This window comes from Notolepis coatsorum, assembly GCF_963971535.1.
Source record: "Notolepis coatsorum genome assembly, contig: SCAFFOLD_484, whole genome shotgun sequence".
In the NCBI taxonomy this organism is placed as follows: domain Eukaryota; kingdom Metazoa; phylum Chordata; class Actinopteri; order Aulopiformes; family Paralepididae; genus Notolepis; species Notolepis coatsorum.
The window spans coordinates 26,640-51,654 of record NW_028171685.1 but is presented as its reverse complement, the minus strand read 5'-3'; the positions used below and the strand labels follow the sequence as shown (position 1 = coordinate 51,654).

The 25,015-nt window shown below is 47.6% G+C and overlaps 1 protein-coding gene across 1 annotated transcript in view; it reads left to right on the top strand.

Annotated features, from left to right (window-relative positions):
* Positions 1–23,856, top strand: part of LOC311248206 (neurotrimin-like) — a gene marked incomplete at both ends in the record, with an annotated part of 119,476 nt that extends 95,620 nt beyond the window's left edge. The window contains 2 exons of the mRNA XM_084339130.1: positions 22,080–22,312; positions 23,849–23,856. Coding sequence (XP_084195256.1) covers positions 22,080–22,312; positions 23,849–23,856 — 241 coding nt within the window. The remainder of the gene's footprint in view (positions 1–22,079; positions 22,313–23,848) is intronic.
* Positions 23,857–25,015: the final 1,159 nt, after the last annotated feature.

The window sequence follows — 25,015 nt, the reverse complement described above, 5'->3', positions numbered from 1 at the left end:
ATTCCACCTCACCCAGAATCATAACAGGAAGCCAATGAAAAAAAGAACATTTATATCATCATGTTTTAGGCACATTTGCACATACGGCGGGAAGCTGCTGTAGCCACTGTGCCAAACTCACCGCGATGCAGCTCAACTATACACTAGAAATACTAGAATAGCGCTCATCACCAACACGAGATACACTGGTATCGAATCCGGCTGTCAGCGTTGCCTCCGGCTTGGCCGGCCGTCATACTGGCTCAATTGGCAGAGTCAGCGGGAGGGAAGCCGGTGGGGTGGTATTCTGGTCGTTGTAAACACCGACTCCTACAGGTCGGTCAGGGTGCCTGCACAGCGAGGGAGGGAACTGGGGGAAGTAGTGTGAGCCTCCCACGCGTTACGCTCCCCCAGTGAGAGTCCTCGCTGTCAGGTGGAAAGATGCTGCTGGCTGTCTCCTATGTATCAGAGGAAGCATCTGATAGACTTCAGGGCTCCCTAGACCGGCAAGTAGGGGGCAAATGCGCGCAACAACCAGTAATGGGAGGGGGGAATTGGCATAACGACTAAATTGGGATGGGAGAAAAATACAGAAAAACAGGAGGAGGAAAAAGTGGATACAAAAAAAAGAAATACTAGAATAGAAATACTTTAATTATCCTGAGGGAACTTTGACAACGAGACCCTGGATATTTACGTGGTTTATGTCAGGAGCTGTAGGTTTGTTCTACAAGGAGATAAACGCAAAACGTCAGTAAACACACCTGTGTTGGTGATGTGCCTGTTCAAGCGTTTCCACCATGCATCAGTTATCCGAGGCCCTGCTACTGTAGCTGTCAGGTGAAACGGGGGAAACATGAAGCTGAGGCCACCTATGCGTGTAACCACGGCCCTTATGCCTGAATTTGATTTGGTCTTCTACAACACAACCCCTCCCTCGAAATAGTAACAGGCTTAACCGCCTGTCAATCAAAGGTGGTTGGGACTTGTTATGCCTTCACCAAAACTGAAAGTGAGAGCGTAGAAAAAGCAAACGGCGAAAACTGATTTATATACAGTATGAGCCGGGTTATATTGTATGAGGTTATGAGGTTTATAATATATATATATATATGAGGTAGGAAATGTATTCAACTTCTACGTAGATCATACTGTACTGTAGAACAACAATGGAAAACTCACTATTGTCAACAATGGAAAACTCACTATTGTCTATTTTAGGGTATAAATGTGATGAACAAAAGCAATGAACAAACCATTTTAAATAAATAATAACTAGGTTGGATACTTTTGCGAGAGAGAGAGAGAGAGAGAGATAGAGAGAGAGAGAGAGAGAGAGAGAGAGAGAGAGAGATAGAGAGATATATACTGTATAGAGAGAGAGAGAGATAGAGAAAGAGAGATATACATATATATATAGAGATAGAGAGAAAGAGAGAGATAGATACTTTGACTTTTGATATTCTTTATTAAAACATCTCGACTAAAAAACAGTCAGTAGAGACACAAAAATATCACGGCATCTTCATAAAACCAACACCCGCACACGCCCGCTCACCTGCACACACACACACACACACACACACACACACACACACACACACACACACACACACACACACACACACACACACACACACACACACACACACACACACACACACACACACACACACACACACACACACACACACACACACACACACACACACACACACACACACGCACCCCAACAAACCCCAAAATGTTCCTTCAGCACACATACAAACCAGAGAGAGAGAGAGGAGTGGGCGAGAGAAGGAAAGCAGGCAGGAGCGATAGAGAGAGAGGAAAGGGAGAGGATGAGTGGGCGAGAGAAGGACATGTACCCTCTAATGGGACTAACTAACCCTAACTCATCCATTCTACATGCATTGCACACAACATGCACACACACAACATGCACACGCACACACACTCACCTTAGACACTTTGAACACTTTTTAACACTACGCCATATTGTATCTATTTATTACTAAAATATTTGCAATACCACTCTACAATTTTGTGCATTTTAGTTTTGTATATTTTCTATAGTGTTGGGTCTTTATTCTTTTTAACTTTTTACTGTATATAAAGCATCATCTCAGGAGCGTCATCCAGAAGCAAGCCTTTCACTATAATGTAGCGGACGTCCCTAACTGTATATAAAGCATCATCTCAGGAGCGTCATCCAGAAGCAAGCCTTTCACTATAATGTAGCGGACGTCCCTAACTGTATATAAAGCATCATCTCAGGAGCGTCATCCAGAAGCAAGCCTTTCACTATAATGTAGCGGACGTCCCTAACTGTATATAAAGCATCATCTCAGGAGCGTCATCCAGAAGCAAGCCTTTCACTATAATGTAGCGGACGTCCCTAACTGTATATAAAGCATCATCTCAGGAGCGTCATCCAGAAGCAAGCCTTTCACTATAATGTAGCGGACGTCCCTAACTGTATATAAAGCATCATCTCAGGAGCGTCATCCAGAAGCAAGCCTTTCACTATAATGTAGCGGACGTCCCTAACTGTATATAAAGCATCATCTCAGGAGCGTCATCCAGAAGCAAGCCTTTCACTATAATGTAGCGGACGTCCCTAACTGTATATAAAGCATCATCTCAGGAGCGTCATCCAGAAGCAAGCCTTTCACTATAATGTAGCGGACGTCCCTAACTGTATATAAAGCATCATCTCAGGAGCGTCATCCAGAAGCAAGCCTTTCACTATAATGTAGCGGACGTCCCTAACTGTATATAAAGCATAACCTCAGGAGCGTCATCCAGAAGCAAGCCTTTCACTATAACGTAGCGGACGTCCCTAACTGACTGACTGACTGACTCCCTGTTGCTGATGAGAAAGAATATGGTATCATTTAAATGGAAGTTCCATGCAGCATACAGCCTACAGATTCAGGAGCGTTACAACAACATACCTCACATTTATATTTCGTTTTCAAACCTTTATTTCATCTCGTAAGACATGGATTATTTTACAGCGACGACGAGTTTACAAAACAAGACATCGTTTATCAGCGATTTCATATATACTGTGTAGGATTAGGCACAATACAAAATCAGCTAAGACAGTTATGCCCCTTTTCCACTGCATGGTACCTACTCGACTCTACTCTACTCGGCATTTTCGGTTTTCCATTACCAAAGTACCTGGTACCAGGTACTTTTTGGGTACTTTTTGGGTGCTTTTTTAGTCCCTGCTCTGTCGAGGTTCCAAGCGCGTGCCAAGCGAGTAGAACTGGTACCAGAAAAGTCACGTGAAACACTGCAGACCACTGATTGGTCAGAAGAGTGACGCGTCACTCGTTGGAGAGTCTGAACGAAAACAAAAAGCTGCCATATTTAATGTCTCGTATAGGATTTCATTATGTTTGCAGCAGGCACAAGTGCAATAAACAAAGGATACAGTCACTGTGTATTCTGCCTCATTTATTGATTAAACAAAACCGACATCAACACAATTTGCCACAGAGTGAAGAGTTTAGTCTCGCAAAAAAATCGCTGACTTGTTAAGGCTTAAGCTTGTTGTTAGGTTAGGTGCTAATGTTGTGCTAGCGTTTTAGCATGGCTATCGTACATAGCGTGATCAATATAACTCGCTATTGATTGTTTGTATGAGTAACGTTAATGCTAGTAGAATAGACACAACGTGAGGTAATCACCATCCATTTTAAACCGGTTATTACCTAATGCTAACGTTAGCAAATAGACGCGAGACTGGTAACGTTACAGCTTTGTTGTTAGCCTAATGCTAATGCTAACGTTAACGTTAGCATAGACAGCCTAGCTAACTTGTAGAATAGACACAATGAGAGGTAACGTTAGCGTTATCAAATAGACACAACGAGAGTCTTGTTAATGTTGTTATTGATTGATTGATTGAAAACTGTGTTTTACTCTGGCTTGCGCCTAGCTCACGAACATAGCTATGCTGGAGCTCTCACAGAGCTATGGAGCTCTCAGCTGTACACCAGCAGCCCCGCCTCCCCACACGGAGACAAACTGAGTACTTTATTTTAGTACCGGCAGTGGAAAAGGAACGAAGTACCAGGTACCTAAAGCGAGTAGAGTAGAGTAGGGTAGAGTCGAGTAGGTACCATGCAATGGAAAAGAGGCATTACAAGTCGACACAGTACTTTTAGATGCAGCACGAGAAGGAAGAACCTCCAGCTTCAGAGTCAGTCGGAGGGCGTTCCAGGTGTCGGAGGCATCAAAGGAAAAAGCTGTTTTTCAGAGCAGTGATGAAAAATAAATTGGATTGGGGCTTTAAAGGTATAATCTATAATTCATCAGCAACTCCTAGACAAAGGGCCACCGCTCTGTGTTGCACCGTGTTTACTTTAGATTTGATTAGATTAGATTAGATTACATTGTACTTTATTGTCATTATATTTGCATACAACGAGATTTGGGACTCAAACTTAAGGTGCAGTAATAAAATCACAAGTAATAAAATGCTATACAGAAACATTAGATACTAGGCGGCTGGGTAGCGCAGCGGACTAAGCGTCTGTCTACCAGCGCAGATACACTGGTATTGAATCCGGCTGTCAGCGTTGCCTCCGGCTTGGCCGGTCGTCATACTGGCTCGATTGGCAGAGTCAGCGGGAGGGAAGCCGGTGGGGTGGTATTCTGGTCGTTGTAAACAGCGACTCCTACAGGTCGTCTCCTATGTATCGGAGGAAGCATGTGATAGACTTCAGGGCTCCCTAGACCGACCAGTAGGGGGCAGATGTGCGCAACGGCCAGGAAGGGGCGGGGGAATTGGCATGACAACTAAATTGGGATGGGAGGAAAATACAAGAAAAATAGGAGGAGAAAAAGTGAATAAAAAAAAGAAACATTAAATACTATACAATAAGACAATGTTACAGTCCTGTACAATATACAAAATAACAACAATATACAGAATAACAATACACAAACAACAATCACACAGTGTCAGACGGTAGTGGGTGGGTATTGCACTGTGGATATTGCACATCAGGATGTTGCACAGTGTGGGAGGAGGAGGAGGGGGGAGGTGAGTTATTAGTGCATCACGTTAGAGTTCTGGGTGGTGATGTTTCTGGGGAAGAAACTGTCTCTGAGCCTGTTTGTTCTGCTCTGACGCACCTGTAATGCCTGCCCTGATGGCAACAGGTCCAACAGGTGGACGCCAGGGTGTGAGCGGTCCTTTGTGTCTGTTTTTTGCGCTCTGTTGAGGCAGCGTGAGTTGTGTAAGTCCTTCAGGGAGGGGGATGGGGCAGCCGATGATTCTCTGTGCCGAGTTTTTTGTGCCAAAGTACTATTACTTTGTTTAGTTTAGTATCTCGTTATACCGTGCATTTCTCCACCAGACCTCTCTTGACACATCAGACAAAGTAGAATAAAATATTGAAACGAAATGCAACACAAAGCATTGTCTAGAGGTCGATGTGAGATACATTTCTAGCTAGAAATGAATTATTTACTGGAAGCCAGTATAAATATGGAGTGTACATTCAGTGGGCTGCGTCGTGATAAATTGATCAATCATTTCAATTCACCCACACTGTTGTACATTACTTTGACACCTATTGCTACCATGTATTGATTCCACACACACACACACGCACACACGCACACACACACACACCCACACGCACGCACACACGCACATACACACACACACACACACACGCACACACACACACACGCACGCACACACGCACGCACACACGCAGACAGGTGCAGTCATGCACACATGCAGTCACACACACTCGTACGCACACATGCACATACACACAGACAATCTCACATACACACACACACAATCAGACGCACACAGACAATCACACACACACACACACACACACACACACACACACACACACACACACACACACACACACACACACACAATCACACACCCACTATCACATCCTCCTCGTATCACAACAGCTCCAGCGGCCTCAGGACATCAGTGTCCCTGCTGTCTCCATCGAGGTGGAAGTGACTGATGCCACGGCAGAAACCACACATGGACTGTGCCTCTTCTCACTGCTGCAGCTGTTCTCCTTCCATTACTACCATTAGATCACCTCCCTGTCCTAGACGGAGAAGGTGGAGGAGGAGGAGGAGGAGGAGGAGGAGGAGGAGGAGGAGGAGGAGGTGTATGAGGTGTAGGAGGAGGAGGAGGAGGTGGAGGAAGAGGAGGAGGTGGTGTAGGAGGAGGAGGTGGTGGATGAGGTGTAGGAGGAGGAGGATGAGGTGGAGGTGGTGGAGGAGGATGATGAGGTGGTGTAGGAGGAGGAGGTGGTAGATGAGGTGGTGTAGGAGGAGGATGAGGAGGAGGAGGAGGTGGATGATGATGAGGAGGAGGAGGAGGAGGAGGAGGAGGAGGAGGAGGAGGAGGATGAGGAGGAGGATGTGGAGGAGAAGGGGGATGAGGAGGAGTAGGTGGATGAGGGGGATGTGGGGGAGGAGGAGGTGGAGGAGGAGGGGGAGGAGGAGGAGGTGGTAAATGAGGAGGGGGAGGTGGAGGATGAGGAGGATGATGAAGATGAGGAGGATGAGGAGGATGCTGAGGAGGAGGAGGAGGAGGATGAGGATGAGGAGGAGGAGGAGGTGGATGATGAGGATGAGGAGGTGGTGGAGGAGGAAGATGAGGAGGTGGATGAGAAGGGGGAGGATGAGGTGGAGGTGGTGGTGGATGATAAGGGGGTGGAGTAGGAGGATGTGGAGAAGGGGGAGTATGAGGAGGAGGAAGATGATGAGGAGGAGGAGGAGGAGGAGGATGAGGAGGAGGTGGAGGATGAGGAGGAGGAGGTGGTGGAGGAGGAGGAGAAGGGGGAGGAGGATGATGATGTGGATGAGGGGGAGGTGGAGGAGGTGGATGAGAAGGGGGAGGAGTAGGTGGATGATAAGGGGGAGGAGGAGGATGAGGTGGAGGAGGGGGAGGAGGAGGAGGTGGATGAGGGGGATGAGGAGGAGGAGGAGGAGGTGGAGGAGAAGGGGGATGATGAGGAGGAGGGGGAGGTGAAGGAGGAGGAGGTGGAGGAGGGGGAGGAGGAGGAGGTGGTAAATGAGAAGGGGGAGGAGAAGGTGGATGAGGAGGTGGATGAGAATGGGGGAGGAGGAGGATGTGTATGAGGAGGTGAAGGAGGAGGATGTGTAGGAGGGGGATGAGGAGGAGGTGGTAAAGGAGAAGGGGGAGGAGAAGGTGGAGGAGGAGGAGGATGAGGAGGAGGTGGAGGAGGAGGATGTGGAGGAGGGGGATGAGGAGGATGTGGTAAAGGAGAAGGGGGAGGAGAAGGTGGAGGAGGAGGAGGATGAGGAGGAGGTGGAGGAGGAGGATGATGAGGAGGAGGTGGAGGAGGAGGATGTGGAGGAGGGGGATGAGGAGGATGTGGTAAAGGAGAAGGTGGAGGAGGAGGATGATGAGGAGGAGGGGGAGGAGGAGGAGGAGGTGGAGGAGGGGGAGGTGGAGGATGATGAGGTGTTGGAGTTGGAGGATGAGAAGGGGGAGGAGGAGGAGGAGGTGGAAGAGGTGGAGGATGAGGAGGTGGTGGATGAGGAGGTGGTGGAGGAGGAGGAGGAGGAGGAGAGGGAGGTGGTGGAGGAGGAGGAGGAGGAGGAGAAGGGGGAGGAGGATGAGGAGGATGAGGGGGATGTGGAGGAGGAGGGGAAGGAGGAGGAGGTGGTAAAGGAGGAGGGGGAGGTGGAGGAGGAGGAGGATGATGAAGATGAGGAGGATGAGGAGGATGCTGAGGAGGAGGAGGAGGAGGATGAGGAGGAGGTGGATGATGAGGATGAGGAGGTGGTGGAGGAGGAAGATGAGGAGGTGGATGAGAAGGGGGAGGAGGAGGTGGAGGTGGTGGTGGATGATAAGGGGGTGGAGTAGGAGGATGTGGAGAAGGGGGATGATGAGGAGGAGGAGGATGATGAGGAGGAGGAGGAGGAGGAGGAGGATGAGGAGGAGGAGGTGTAGGATGAGGAGGAGGATGTGGTGGAGGATGAGGAGGAGGAGGTGGTGGAGGAGGAGGAGAAGGGGGAGTAGGATGATGAGGTGGATGAGGGGGAGGTGGAGGAGGTGGAGGAGAAGGGGGAGGAGGAGGTGGATGATAAGGGGGAGGAGGAGGATGAGGTGGAGGAGGGGGAGGAGGAGGAGGTGGATGAGGGGGATGAGGAGGAGGAGGAGGAGGTGGAGGAGAAGGGGGATGATGATGAGGAAGTGGAGGAGGGGGAGGTGAAGGATGAGGAGGTGGAGGAGGGGGAGGAGGAGGATGTGGTAAATGAGAAGGGGGAGGAGAAGGTGGAGGAGGAGGTGGATGAGAATGGGGGAGGATGATGTGTATGAGGAGGTGAAGGAGGAGGATGTGTAGGAGGGGGATGAGGAGGAGGTGGTAAAGGAGAAGGGGGAGGAGAAGGTGGAGGAGGAGGAGGATGAGGAGGAGGTGGAGGAGGAGGATGTGGAGGAGGGGGATGAGGAGGATGTGGTAAAGGAGAAGGGGGAGGAGAAGGTGGAGGAGGAGGAGGATGAGGAGGAGGTGGAGGAGGAGGATGATGAGGAGGAGGGGGAGGAGGAGGAGGAGGAGGTGGAGGAGGGGGAGGTGGAGGATGATGAGGTGTTGGAGTTGGAGGATGAGAAGGGGGAGGAGAAGGTGGAGGAGGAGGAGGATGAGGAGGAGGTGGATGAGGAGGATGATGAGGAGGAGGGGGAGGAGGAGGAGGTGGAGGAGGGGGAGGTGGAGGATGATGAGGTGTTGGAGTTGGAGAATGAGAAGGGGGAGGAGGAGGAGGAGGACTGGCGCTGCACTGATGGCTGCCTTTCTGATCGCTCCGTCGAGACTGTGCTTTCTTTTGTTAATTTTTATAGTATTAGGAGTTTTATTTGCACCAACTGTTGGTGCATTATATGTGTATGACCGTCAGTCAATCATTGACATTGGATTAAGGAAAACTTACCGATTGGATTGCTCTCTGGATCGGATCGCTGAACAGCAGAAATGGCCCGCCGAGATCCTTTGTTATGGCCATGGCCAAGACCAGGAGAAGCCGCCGCGAAGACGTGGAAAGAGAGCCGGGGTCCGAAACAGACTGAGGTCCAAACGACACAGAACCACATTGCCCAGCATATTGTTGGCCAATGTGCAATCGATAGGAAATAAACTGGATGACATCAGAGCACGGATCCAATTCCAGAGGGACATTCGGGATTGTAACGTCCTCTGTTTCACAGAAACTTGGCTGAGTCCAGATGTCCCGAATCACGCAATAGAACCGGCAGACCACTTCTTCGTTCTCCGCAAGGACCGGACGGCAGAAGAGTCACTAAAGAAGAAAGGAGGCAGCATTGCCTTCATGATAAACAAGGAGTGGTGCGATTTAGGCAACACAAAGGAACTGTCTAACCACTGCTCCCCAGACCTGGAGTTTATCACGATAAAATGTCGACCCTTCTTCCTCCCAAGAGAGTTAACGTCCATCATCCTCATCGGAGTGTACATTCCACCACACGCGAACACTGGGGTCGCACTTTCAAAACTTCACGACGAGGTAAACAAACTCCAGACAGCTAATGTTGACGCTGCCATTTTGGTTCTGGGTGATTTCAACAGCGCGCGTCTTAAAAAGGTGTTGCCGAATTTCTATCAGCATGTGACCTGTCCCACCAGAGGCGAGAACATATGTGTCACCTCACAGCGCTTTATGCCAGATCTCTACATTTTCATTTTTCAGATTATTCCAGATTGCTAAAGTACAGAATCTAAGCTTTCAAATGATGTGTCATATGTTGACATCTGAGAATGTTTTGAACACGATGTGCCCAATTATAACTTCTAAAACTGGCTGTGTTCTAGATTACCAAAGAGGTGAAAAGGTGTCTCAAAGGAAGGCAACTTTTCACACTTCAGACAGTTTCAACTGGGCGTCAACAAACCCCCCTCCAGCAACGCCCCTCACCTGAATAACATTAACATAATTAAGTGCTGCTGAATCAGAGTTCTCTCTCCTCAGGACCCCTGTCTCTCCAGGACCCCCTATCTGGACTGTATAGGACTGTGAAGCTATGTACCCCCCCCCCCATGCTGCTTTGACACCAGAAGTATTGTTAAATCTATGTCACAACGAGAAAAAGCAACAAAGTCATCACTCAGTGGCATGGGCCTAATGTTATGTAGCTCTGCAAGCTGCTTACACACTGCTTATCATATCACTCCTAGCTACACATACGCACGGTCCTCATGTCATGAGGTGATGAGCATCTTAAACTATCTGGACTCAGTGGTTAAGAGGTGATGCAGCATCTTAAACTAGCTGGACTCAGTGGTTAAGAGGTGATGCAGCATCTTAAACTAGCTGGACTCAGTGGCTAAGCGGTGATGCAGCATCTTAAACTACACACACACACACACAGTGCTCATATCCCTCCTAGTTACACACACACACAGTTCTCATATCCCTCCTAGCCACCACAACCTAATGTTATGTAGCTCTCCACCTTGCTATCTGATGCTCATCACCTCTCTTAGACACTGATGTAGCAGTACTGTCTACCTGTATGTCATGTATGTCAATTGATTGATTGATTGATTGAAAAGTTTATTAACAGATTGCAGAATGGGTACAGTACAGTACATCTCAATACATACAATTGTTAAGGGGATGCAGACCAGAGAAAGACTTTCGTCTTGTTTCCACCAGGGTCCCCCATTTTCAATTCATCATAACATATATGACATACATGACATACAGATAGACAGTACTGCTACATCTATACATTTATGACATATCAGATTTGCAAATACAGTACTGTTTGTGATACAAAAGTGTCCAGAAAAGGAGTGTATATACATTTGGCGTAGAAACTGTACATTGGAGGAGGTTGGTGGGGTGGGGTTGGGTGGGTTGGGTGAGGGCTGTACATTGTAGGTGGGGGGGGGGGGGGGTTGGGTAGGGGACACACACACATTTTACACTGTACATTGGAATGTTGACAAAGCCTTACTTGGTCATTTACTGTACAACTAGGTTAGGACATTTGTAGGGGCCAGTTTCGAATTGCAGTCTCACGTAGGTGTTTTTGAGAGTGTTTTTGAAGGTGGGTAGTGATTCACATTCCTTTACAGCTTTAGGCAGGGCGTTCCACATTGATGTGGCATAATTGCGAAACGTGTTTAGTCCCTTGTTTGAGCCGAATCTGGGTTTTACATGATTTGTGGAGCTCCCTCTGGTGTTGTGATCGTGGTATTCACTGACCTTTGGGAAGTATTTTGACATGTACATGGGTACCTTGGTCGCGTAGTGTATCTTGTAGACCAGGCCCATTGCAAGTTGCTGTACTCTGTCGTCTACTCTAAGCCATCCTAGGTTGTCAAAGTGGGCAGGGGTGAGGTGGGTTCTAGGAGTCAGGTCAAGTAGTAGTCTGACTAGCTTGTTTTGAGATGTTTGTAATTTGTTTTTTAGTGCCTTTGAGGTGCTTTGGTACCATGAGGTGCAAGCATAGTCGTAGTACCCTTGAATGAGTGCTCCTGCTAGAGTCTTCAGGGTATTCTTGTTTACCAGAGAGGAGATCCGGTACAAGAATCGCGTTCGTTGGTTGACTTTTTTTATTACATTGGATGCCATTTTGTCACAGGAAAGATTAGCCTCTAGGATGGAACCCAAGTAGGTAATTTCATCTTTCCTTGTGATAATATTGTCACCCACTGTAACCGAGAAGCCGTCGGTCTTGCTGAGTTTGTTATTTGAACCGAAGAGAATGGACTCTGTTTTGCCCATGTGTAATGATAGTTTGTTGTCGGCGAGCCATATGCAGATTTTGCCTAGTTCCGAGCTGAGGGCTTTTTCAACCTGTAACTTGTTCTTGTCAGAGACCAGCAGGGCTGAGTCGTCCGCAAACAGGAACAAGTTGCAGTCACAAGCTGACGACATGGCATTTGCATAAATTAGGAATAGTAGCGGTCCTAGTATGCTTCCTTGTGGAACACCACAGCTCACTGTGAGGGGGGGGGATAGGGTACCGTTTACTTCCACCATCTGTTCCCTCCCCTCCAGGTAGGATTGTATCCAGCTCACTGATAAACTATCAAAACCAATTGCTTTTAGCTTGTCAATCAGAATGGTGTGATTGACAGTGTCGAAGGCCTTTTGTAGGTCCAGCATGACCATGCCGCAGTATTTGCCCGCGTCCACCTCTTGTTTGATGTGGTCGTTCAAGTAGAGAAGGCATGTGTCAGTGGAGTGGGATGTTCTGAAGCCAGATTGGAATTCGTAGATTAGATTTTTTTCCGCGAGGTACTTTTCGATCTGTTCGTATACTATTTTTTCCATGACTTTCGAGATGGATGTAAGGATAGAAACAGGGCGGTAGTTACCCGGGTCTAATTTGCTGCCCTTTTTGTGCAGGGGTGTTACTCTCGCAATTTTGAAGTCCTTGGGGACGTGTCCCTGTTTTATGGAGAGGTTTATTATGTGTGTGATGACTGGGGTGATGGCTGCTGCTGAGTCTCTGAGGAATTTGGAGGGGATGTTGTCATGGCCAGTGGCCTTGTTTGGTTGGAGGGCGCTCAGTTTTTTGAGTACCTCATCTGTAGTTACTATTTCCAGTTTGAAGTCGTCTTTGTGGACGCCTAGGTTCATGTAGTATGCTACTATGTGTTCTACCCCATACTGCCCTGAGTGGGAGGGTAGTTTGTTTACCAGTGTTGTGGCTATGTTTGTGAAGAAAGTGTTTAAGTAATTGGCTACATCCAGCTTGTCTGTGATGAGCGTGTTGTCCGTCTTTATGTTTATGTTTGAGAACCTGGTTTTGAGTTTTTTACTGCAGCCTAGTTGATTGTTGAGTAATTTCCAAAGTTCACGTGGTTTATTTTTGTTTTCCTCGGTTTTGTCATTGATGAAATTTTTTTTTGCAGTTTTGATCATGGAGTTTACGTCATTTCTTAGTCTGTTTCTTTCTAGTTTGAGTTCAGTCACGTGGTCTTGGAGTTCACTGCTCGTGCTTTTGGTAAGCTTTGACTGACTTTTACGAAACTCAGAGCATTTTTTGTCTCTGGCTTTCATAGCGGTCAGTATTTCAGTGTGCATCCATGGCTCAGCGCGATTTTTTACCCTGGTGGTTCTTAGGGGGGCCATTTTGTTTAGTATTGATGAAAATTTGGTTTTGAAGCCAAGCCAAGTTTCTTCAACCAGTGTACCATTGAGTTCATCTGACCAGTCCAGACTCTCCAGTTCAAGGTTAAAGGCCTCGCTAGAGTAGGTTTTGAGGTCTCTAGATGTGACTGTTTTGTGACAGCCAGCCTTTAGTTTTAGCTTTTTGCAGGTACAGAATATCATGTAATGATCACTTAACCCGCATGCTATAACCCCTTTACTGGAGATCTTGGACTTGTCAGAGGTCAGTATGAGGTCAATGGTAGTCTGAGTTGATTCACATATCCTTGTGGGTTGGGTGATTAGTTGGCTGAGGCCGTGCAGATCACAAAACCTATTGAAGGATTTGAAGACGGGTGCATTTTTTTGTTGCATATCCGTGTTCCAATCCCCAATAAGAATTTTTTCCGCATCCTCAGCTCCAGCTAAGCACACATCCAAAGTATCATAAAATCCAGTTTGATCTGGCGGTCTGTATATTGTGCCGACTAGAACAGATTTTGCCCTTTCAAATAAAATTTCCACCCATACGGTTTCAATTGTCTCATGATGAAGGTCAGTACGGGTAATGAATTTGGTGTCCTTATGTATGTACATACAAACACCACCTCCATACTGGTTTCTGTCATTACGGACTATAGTATAGTTCTCTATTTCTATTTCAGGGTCTGTTACAGATGGATCAAGTTTAGTTTCAGTAAAGCATATTATGTCTACCTTACCGCTCATAAACAGGTTTCTTAATTCGTCCAGCTTATGCTTAATGCTGTTTACATTAAGGTGAAAGATGTGTAGTCCGTTTTTATTAGCTGTGTTATTGATGTCTTCGAGTTCCAGGTAATGGTCTTCTGGTGCTGCTGTGGGGGAGGGAGGGGGGGGGCTTTGTTGTTGTCTCCGTGATGTGTTGGTGTGTGGGGAGGGGGAGTCCTTTGTCCTGTATTTTCTGGCGGCAACCTTTTGTTCTCCTGGGCTGGTAAACAAAGCCAGCCTGGCCAGGTTGGCTAGTTTATCAGGCGATTTGTCCGTGGGGTTGCCGGTTGGGGGGGCTTTGTTGACGTGGGTGGGAAGGGGGGAGGGGGGGGTCGGGACCCGCGCCGTGCTGGTACAACAAAGGACTCGGTCCAGAGTCCTTTGTTCCTGGATGTTTTCGCCGTTAGCTCCGCTGGCTAGCCGGCTATCGGGCGTCGAGATGTTTAAATCCCGCGTCGGGATGGTCGTCATGGTTTCGACCCTCGGTTCACCTCCTCTCGTCTCTGCCTCACGTGTGCTCGTCTGCTGCGGCGTCATTTGGGAAGAGTTGCCGTCCGTGCAGTGGATGTAGCCACAGGTTGAGTTGTTGATATTGGTCGCGATGGTAACCTCCCTCGCTTCTTGCGCTGCCAGACCAAGTCTTCTCGCCTGAGTTCTGGTCAAGACCGGGCCTGGGTTTAGATGAATGTCTCCCGAGAGTAGCAGGATAAGGGACAAAAAGGTCTTTCGGTCCATTCTGCCATTCGGGGGTCTGTTCTTTCTTTCAGGATTGGCCGTTAATGTTGCGTGAACGGTCGCTGTCCCCACGGCCAGGTGCTTATGTTCCGTGCCGTTTTGGAAATAAAAGTCGCTGTGTACCTCCTTTTCTATTTTTGCTCTTCTCTCCTCTTCTGTCTGGTTATGCTTCATCGTTGAGTAGAGGTACGAATCCGTTATCCAAAACATAACGAGGAGAAAATGTGCGCAAAATCTCTTTTGTTTACTGTATTGACGAGGGCTCCGGGAGCTCAGGAATTTGCGACCGCTCATGGCTGTGTCCTGTGAGTTGATGTGTTATGTGTTATGATGAATTGAAAATGGGGGACCCTGATGTAAACAAGACGAAAGTCTTTCTCTGGTCTGCATCCCCTTAACAATTGTGTGTATTGAGCTGTATTGTACTGTACCCATTCTGCAATCTGTGCTGAGATTATAAACTTGTTGTTGTTACACACACACACACACACATGGACCCTGCATCCATACACTTTCGTCTTGTTTACAGCTCTCCACCTTGCTATCTGATGCTCATCACCTCTCTTAGACACTGATGTAGCAGTACTGTCTACCTGTATGTCATGTATGTCAATGTTATGATGAATTGAAAATGGGGGACCCTGATGTAAACAAGACGAAAGTCTTTCTCTGGTCTGCATCCCCTTAACAATTGTGTGTATTGAGCTGTATTGTACTGTACCCATTCTGCAATCTGTGCTGAGATTATAAACTTGTTGTTGTTACACACACACACACACACATGGACCCTGCATCCATACACTTTCGTCTTGTTTACAGCTCTCCACCTTGCTATCTGATGCTCATCACCTCTCTTAGACACTGATGTAGCAGTACTGTCTACCTGTATGTCATGTATGTCAATGTTATGATGAATTGAAAATGGGGGACCCTGATGTAAACAAGACGAAAGTCTTTCTCTGGTCTGCATCCCCTTAACAATTGTGTGTATTGAGCTGTATTGTACTGTACCCATTCTGCAATCTGTGCTGAGATTATAAACTTGTTGTTGTTACACACACACACACACACACACACACACATGGACCCTGCATCCATACACTTTCGTCTTGTTTACAGCTCTCCACCTTGCTATCTGATGCTCATCACCTCTCTTAGACACTGATGTAGCAGTACTGTCTACCTGTATGTCATGTATGTCAATGTTATGATGAATTGAAAATGGGGGACCCTGATGTAAACAAGACGAAAGTATTTCTCTGGTCTGCATCCCCTTAACAATTGTGTGTATTGAGCTGTATTGTACTGTACCCATTCTGCAATCTGTGCTGAGATTATAAACTTGTTGTTATTACACACACACACACACATGGACCCTGTATCCATACACTTTCGTCTTGTTTACAGCTCTCCACCTTGCTATCTGAAACAATAGCTATCAATATAACGTTAGCAACTTTAACTTGCTAGCTAGCTAACGCTAACGTTAATGTAATAAACGTGACATGGTTGGACTTGTGGTCGGCAGAAAAACTTGGTGTAGTTTTATCAAAGATGCGGAATTGTAAACATGCTACTGTAAACATAAACAAACATTCTTAAACTTACCCATGCAGACGCATCTCGACCGATCTCAGTTAATTCCGTTGAATAGCGCGGTGTTTTCACCGGTGAGCAGAGACTCAGAATCAACTGGTTTAACAAAGTTCCTGTACTCGTTCATTAGATCCAATGCATTCATCTCTTTCTGATCCAGAGTGCTAATCCCATTGAAAGTGTAAACAGCCAGTGCGTCGCTTCAAACACTCCCCCAATGTAAATCTCTGCGGGCTGCAGGCTAGGTTTGATTCACATGCAAATACAGTAATTACGCCCCCGTTTCATTGAAATAAAGTCCGTGAACAACCTAAATTTAAACACAGGTTTGACACTATTTTAGATATTCTAACTGTTCGTTTTTATAGTAAACAAGTACTTATACATTCAATTTATAATAATGTGAAGAAAAGAAAAAAACACATACAAAAAAAGAGAAAACTCTAGAAGGTCTAGCCGAGAAAGGGGCGGGCCGAGTTGTGGTCGCAAGCGCTGGTAGGTGACACATATTAGACCATGTATACTCGCAATTTAAGAATGGGTACAAGTCACAGGCTCTTAGTCCATTCGGTAAAAGCGATCACGCCGCCATATTTCTTTTGCCAAAGTACAAACAAAGTCTCAAGCGAACGCCGGTGGTCTCGCGAGAGGTTAAGCGTTGGGCCGTGACGTCAGAGGAGTCACTCCAAGCTGCACTTGGATGCACAGACTGGAGTGTATTCCGTGATAACACAGCCAATATTAACGAATACACCGAAACGGTGATTGACTATGTCTGTACTCTGGTAGAAGAAACAATCCCCTCCACCAAAATTAAAATCTACCCAAATCAAAAGCCCTGGGTAGACAAATCCGTCCGTGAGGCTCTGAAAGTGCGCACATCAGCATACAACACCGGGCTGGTGACAGGCAACATGGAAGAACACAAGATGGCAAGATACAACGTCAGGAGAGCAGTAATAGAGGCAAAACGGCGTTACAGGGATAAAGTTGAACTTCAGTTTGAACAGGCTGACTCTAGAGGCATGTGGCAGGGCCTCAGAACAATGACAGACTACAAAGGCACCCCCCTCAAACTGAACAGTGACATCTCCTTAGCAAATGATCTCAATTCCTTCTATGCGAGGTTTGAGGCTGTGAATAACAACACCAGCCTACAAACCACGGCAATGGGGGGGGGGGTCTGCTGATGGAGACTCAGTGTTCAGGGTAACAGAGCATGAGGTGAGACGGATCTTTAAAAAAGTGAATATCAGGAAGGCAGCAGGACCGGACGGCATCCCCGGCCGCGTCCTAAAAGTCTGTGCCGACCAACTGGCCCCGGTATTCACTGACATCTTCAACCTGTCCTTGGAACAGGCTGTCATCCCCACCTGTCTGAAGAAGTCCACCATCATCCCTGTACCCAAAAAATCTACGCCCGCTTGCCTCAACGACTACCGCCCTGTAGCCCTCACCTCCATAGCCATGAAGTGCTTTGAGAAGCTAGTGAAGGGCTACATCTGTTCCTCCCTCCCCATCAACCTGGACCCTCTGCAATTTGCATATCGCCCCAACAGGTCCATGGAGGACGCCATAGCCCATGTGCTGCACACAGCAGCATCACACCTGGACAAGAGGCAGGGGAACTATGTGAGAATGCTGTTCATCGACTACAGCTCAGCATTCAATACCATAGTCCCCTCCAAACTCATAGCCAAGCTCAGGGACCTGGGCTTGAACTATGACCTCTGCCAGTGGGTCTTGGACTTCCTGACGGGCAGACCCCAGGTGGTAAGAGCCGGCAACTGCACCTCCTCATCCATCACGCTCAACATAGGGGCCCCCCAGGGCTGTGTTCTGAGCCCCCTCCTCTACTCCCTGTACACACATGACTGCGTAGCACAGCGGAACAACAACACCATCATCAAATTTGCTGATGACACAGTAGTGGTGGGCCTGATCTCTGCCAACGACGAAAGGGCCTACCTGGAAGAGCTAGAGAACCTGTCACAGTGGTGTCAGGAGAACTGCCTCTCCCTGAACGTCAGCAAAACAAAAGAGATGATTGTGGACTTCAGGAGGTCGGGGGTCAAGGACTACAGCCCCCTCAGCATCGACGGGGCACCGGTTGAGAGAGTGAACAGTTTCAAGTACCTCAGAGCCCACATATCCGAGGACTTGACATGGACCACACACATTGACAGTGTTGTGAAGAAGGCACGACAACGCCTCTACTTCCTCAGGCGCCTAAGGAAGTTCCAAGTCAGTCAGAAGATCCTTAGGAACTTCTACTCATGTACAATAGAGAGCATCCTGACCGGCAACATCACCTCCTGGTTTGGGAATAGCACTGCACAAGACCGTAGCAGACTACAAAGAGTGACACGTTCAGCCGAACGCACAATTGGAGGGGGGCTTCCCACCCTCCAGAACATTTACAACAAGCGGTGCAAGGGGAAGGCTAAGAGAATTATTAAGGACTCGAGCCACCCGAACAACTGCCTCTTTGAACTGCTGCGGTCAGGCAAGCGATACCGGAGTCTTAAGGCGAGCACAGAAAGACTCAGAAGAAGCTTCTATCCCCAGGTCATCAGGCTGCTAAACGAACAATAATCACTATGCAACAACCATCAAATGCACACAGCACACACACCCACACGCACACACTCACTCAAACAAACAACACACTGCAGCACCCACTCTCCACACTTTAGATCACACAAACACACTTACACTTTATATTTATTGATAAAGGATTTGCACTACAACTCGTACACCTACTGTGAATTGTACCTAAATTGCACCTCGTCCCATTTCTCCATTTCTGCCTTGCACTATATAGTATTGTATATTAGTACACTGCACAGTATTGTATATTGTATGGTAACTACGTCTATTCTGCATCGAACATTGTAGATATGTCTAAACTGAACACTGTGACCTCATTTTTTTTACTTCTAATTTTACTATGTTATTTTATTTCATACTTATCTTGTCTTGCACAGTCTCTGGAGCGCAACAGTAAGAAGCATTTTGTATAAAAGTATTCTGTACTTCTGTATGACAACTATTAAAGAAACTTGAACTTGAAGGAGTAGGTGGAGGAGGTGGATGAGGAGGAGGTGGAGGAGAGATTCAAGAGATTGTTTATTTGTCATGTGCACAGTTAAAACGACAGTTTGCCATACAATGAAAATCTTACTTTGCTAGTCCACCCTTCACAAAAAATCACACAGTACTTAACTTAAAACATATTTAAATACAAGCGAGTGCTAGAAAATAAGGTAAAATAGATCAAATATATATACAAGGCACAGTGAGTTACATTGCACGTTCCGATCATGTGAATGGAGGTGACAGTGGTCACAGCAGCAGTTAAAAGTGTCTTTAGTGATTCATAGTTCATAGTAAAATGTGTGTGAGGAGGGGGGGGGGGGGGGGTGGCTAGGCATTAAAGAGTCTGATGGCCTGTGGGTAGGAACTGTTTTTCAGTCTTGTGGTTCTGGCTTTCAGACTCCTATATCACCAGGAGGTTGAAGAGTCTGTGTTGGGGGTGTGCTCTGTCCTTAATGATGTTGTGTGCTCTCCTGGTGGCCCTGGTAGAGTAGATGTCCTGTAGTGAGGGGAAGGCTGCTCCAGAGATGTACTGAGCAGTTTTAATCACTCGCTGGAGTGCCTTCCTCTCCTTAGCAGTGCAGTTTCCATACCAGACCGTGATTGAGCTGGTAAGGACATGCACTCTCAACAACCGTACTTCTATAGAAGTTGCCGAGAATTTTGGGTGGCATGCCAAATTTTCTCAGCCTTCTTAGGAAGTACAGTCGTTGGTGGGATTTCTTTATGATCTGTTGGGTGTTGTGAGCCCAGGTGAGGTCCTCGCTGGTGTGGGTACCGAGAAATTTAAAGGTTTTAACCCTATCCACTTCTGTCTCACCTATGTACAGAGGTGTGTGCTGTACACTCCTCCTCCTCCGTGGGTCAATAATCATCTCTGTGGTCGTTCAAGGAGAGATGATTGTCCTGACACCAGGCCACCAGTTCCACCACCTCCCTTCTGTACGCCTCCTCAGCTCCCCCAGTGATCAGTCCGATGACTGTAGTATCATCTGTGAATTTGATGATACTGGTGTTGTTCTGGGAGGCCACGCAGTCGTGTGTGAAGAGGGTGTACAGGAGGAGGTGGAGGAGGAGGGGGTGGATGAGAAGGGGGAGGAGGTGGAGGGGAAGGGGGAGGAGGAGGAGGTGGTGGATGAGGAGGAGGTGGAGGAGAAGGGTGAGGAGGAGGAGGTGGTGGATGAGGAGGAGGTGGAGGAGAAGGGTGAGGAGGAGGAGGAGGAGGAGGTGGATGAGAAGGTGGAGGATGAGGAGGAGGAGGATGAGGATGTGGTGGACGAGGAGGAGGAGGTGGAGAAGAAGGAGGAGAAGGGGGAGGAGGAGGTGGAGGAGGTGGATGAGAAGGGGGAGGAGGAGGATGAGGTGGATGAGGAGGATGCGGTGGAGGAGAAGGGGGATGAGGAGGAGGAGGTGGAGGAGAAGGGGGATGATGATGAGGATGTGGAGGAGGAGGTGGAGGATAAGGGGGAGGAGGATGAGGAGGAGGAGGATGAGGATGTGGTGGATGATGAGGAGGTGGAGGAGAAGGGTGAGGAGGAGGAGGAGGAGGAGGAGGAGGAGGTGGATGAGAAGGTGGAGGATGAGGAGGAGGAGGATGAGGATGTGGTGGACGAGGAGGAGGAGGTGGAGAAGAAGGAGGATAAGGGGGAGGAGGAGGTGGAGGAGGTGGATGAGAAGGGGGAGGAGGAGGATGAGGTGGATGAGGAGGATGCGGTGGAGGAGAAGGGGGATGAGGAGGAGGAGGTGGAGGAGAAGGGGGATGATGATGAGGATGTGGAGGAGGAGGTGGAGGATAAGGGGGAGGAGGATGAGGAGGAGGAGGAGAAGGGGGAGGAGGAGAAGGGGGAAGAGGTGGTGGGAAGCACCAGATTCCTCACGCTTCATCAAACCCTTCTCATGGTGTTTTCTAACTGGGCCCTGGTTCAATGTGTGTCCCTGTTCTGACGCCAGTTGACCACTCGGCGCCCCCCAGTGTTGTTGTGGGAGGGTGCACGTGATAACAGAGAGCATTCAAAATACCAGGAGAGTTTGGCTGAGGAGAAAAAGCAATGGCTGGACTGACGCAGAATAGAATCTGTGACAGAATTGAATCTCCCGGCCCTGGTCACACGATGACACATCACACATCACCAAACCTCACATCAATCATAGTACGGAGCAAATGATGATGAATTTTTCTTTTATTACATTCTTTTTATTTTACGGTATGGATGAGATGGGTGATGGTATGGATGAGATGGGTGACGGTATGGATGAGTTGGGTGATGGTATGGATGAGATGGGTGATGGTATGGATGAGATGGGTGATGGTATGGATGAGATGAGTGATGGTATGGATGTGATGGGTGATGGTATGGATGAGATGGGTGATGGTATGGATGAGATGGGTGATGGTATGGATGAGATGGGTGATGGTATGGATGAGATGGGTGACGGTATGGATGAGATGGGTGATGGTATGGATGAGATGGGTGATGGTATGGATGAGATGGGTGATGGTATGGATGAGATGGGTGCTACAGGCCCTGTAGTTTCAGCCCCCTTACCTCCTTGTTTTCATCCCACACACACTGCTAGCACCATTTTACTCACATGTCCCCGTGTCTACATGGGCCTCCGACCCGCCTGACTGCTGTGTCTAGTCACTAATCAGTGTTCATTTAGCTTCTCTGCCTGTCTCGTCTTTTAATCTTAGTCGCATCTTTATTTCTCTGCGACGATGCCATTTTCAACGACCTAACCGCAGTTCTCCCGTTGCTCTGCAGGTGCGAACAAGGCGAGGTGGTGACGCACACGGCCTGGCTGAACAGATCCAGCATCCTGTACGCAGGAGAGGACAAGTGGTCTGTGGATCCCAGGGTGAGTCTGGTGACCCTGAACCAGGAGGAGTTCACCATCAAGATCGAGAACGTCCTCATGACGGACGAAGGGCAGTACGTCTGTGCCGTTCAGACCAGCAGGCGCCCCAGGACCACGTCGGTGCACATCCTCGTCACAGGTAACGGGACACATGTTCCATTTATATTCACCTTTACGTTGACCCTGTTCCTCTACCCACTTCATTACATTTACCTTTATATTTACCTTTTTGTTTGCATTTATCTTTACGTTTACCTTTGTATTTCATTTTTCCTTTACATATACATTTTCCTTTCGATTTACCCTTTTCTTTACATTTACCTTTATATTTACCCTTTTCTTCACATTTACCTTTACATTTACCTTTTTATATTTACATTTACGTTTACCTTTGTATTTCATTGTTCCTTTACATATACATTTTGAATGAATGGGTACAAATGTGAGGAACAAATTGTAAAGCGCTTTGGATAAAAGCGCTATATAAAAAAGCAGCCATTTACCATCCCCTGCTGCCTCCTCCTCTTCCGCCTCCTCCTAATCCTCCTCCTCCTCTTCCTCCTCCTCTTCTTCCTCCTCCTCCTAATCCTCCCATTCCTTCTCCTCCTCATCCTGCTCCCAATCCTCCTCTTCCTCATCCTGCTCCTACTCCTCTTCCTCCTCTTCATCCTCCTCCTCCTCCTAATCTTCCTCATCTTCCTCCTCTTCCTCCTCTTCATCATTTTCCTCTTCCTCCTAATCCTCCTCTTCCTTCTCCTCCTCATCCTGCTCCTAATCATCCTCTTCCTACTCATCCTCCTCCTATTCCTGCTCATCCCCATCCTCCTCCTCATCATCCTAATCATCCTCTTCCTCCTAATCCTCCTCCTCCTCCTAATCCTCCTACTCCTCCTCCTCCTCATCCTCATCCTACTTCTCCTCATCCTCATCCTCCTCCTCTCCTTCTCCTCCTCCTCCTCCTCCTCCTCCTCCTCCTCCTCCTCCTCCTCCTCCTCCTCCTCCTCCTCCTCCTCCTCCACGGGGAGCAGCGTACTGGCTCATGTAAAATTGCAGGCCATGCATTATGCAGCAGCTTAGGCCCCAGCGCCGGGTCTGCATGTCCTCGGCTACAGTCCACTTGTTGCTGCTCTGGTCGTAGCGCTCCACGTTGGAGATGGAGGTGAAGTCAGTGTAGCCGCCAACCACGAAGAGCAGGTCGTCCAGTATATATATCTAGTATAATATATAATATCTAGTATAAAGCATTTGTCTCTGTGTGCACCTACCGCATAGACTTGTCCTCTGTATGCAGCGACTCCCGGTCCCCTACGCCTGCTGCTCATAGGGGCGATCAGAGTACACTGGTTGGTGTCTGGGCTGTAGCACTCAGCTGTGAGTAGATCCCCTGCCCACCCGTCGAAGCCACCACAGATGTAAACCTGTAATAAGAAAGAATATTCTAATTTAGTTTATATATTCCATTTGATTTCATTCTACTTTAATGTTGATGCACCAAAGGACCCAGACACATCTTTTGTACTGTATGTGCAAGCTTACTTGGCAATAAAGACATTTATGATTTCTGATCTAACGTTCCTTGTGTTCATCTAGCACACTGTGTCCCTCAGTTCCACCCACCTTGCCCTGGAGGGCTGCTGCCCCGGCCTGGCTCCTGTGCTCCACTGGTTGGTTTCAGGCTCGTAGCGCTCTGCGGTGTTCCATACCACGCGTCAGTCGAACCCTCCCATGGCGTATATACAGCCGTCCAACGCGACCACACTGAGCTCACTGCGGTGTGAGTGCATGGGAGCCGCCTGCAGCCAGCTGACCTATAATGACCTTGACAAGAGACAGACAAACAAGAAAAAGTTTGGGCAGCAGCAAAGGGATGTGTGTTTTACGCTCCTCACAGGAGTGGTCGATCCAACGGAGGACTGCCTCGAACACCGTCTCCTCGCTCTTCAGGTTCAGATCATCCCTCTCGATGATGTCCACCAGTTGCTGCGGGGACAGCTCCACAAGCTCCTGTGAGACATGCAACATCTCCTCAAAGTGGCACACGGTGAAGAGATGGACCTTGCGCCTCAGGTCAGGGCAGCAGTAGATGTCCGCGAACCTCCAGATGCCGACACAGTTTTCCAGAGACAGCTGGCCTTCTAGGAAGTCAGAGCACGCTCCTACTATGCCAGTGACGCGAAGCTGGTCTGCAGCCACCAGAAGCTCTTCCACGTTCTCTGCTGTCACCAGCACAAAGCGTGTGTAGGAGTACTCTATGATGAGCTGCATCATACCCGGGGACACCACAGGGATACTGTAGACTGCTTTATCTGAGTCGCTCCAGCGAGTGAAGATGGCTCTGTGGGACGCAGAGTATAGATATATCTGATGAGTAAACAGTAAGCAACATTATGTCCTGTGTAGTAATATATTTCCACTGTAGAAGTATAGGGTCTTAGCACAGTAGAAGTATAGTATCTTTTTACATTAGAAGTACAGTATAGTATATGTTACAGTAGAAGTGCAGTATAGTATCTGTTTACAGTAGAAGTACAATATAATATATGTTTACAGTATAATTACAGTATAGTATATGTTTACAGTAGAAGTGCAGTATAGTATATGTTTACAGTAGAGGTACATTATATTATATGTTTACAGTATAAGTACAGTATAGTATATGTTTACAGTATAAGTACATTATATTATATGTTTACAGTATAAGTACAGTATATTATATTTTACAGTATACGTACAGTATAATATCTGTTTACAGTATAAGTACATTATAATATATTTTGACAGGTAAATGTTTACAGTATAAGTACAGTATATTATCTGTTAACAGTAAAAGTACAGTATGGTA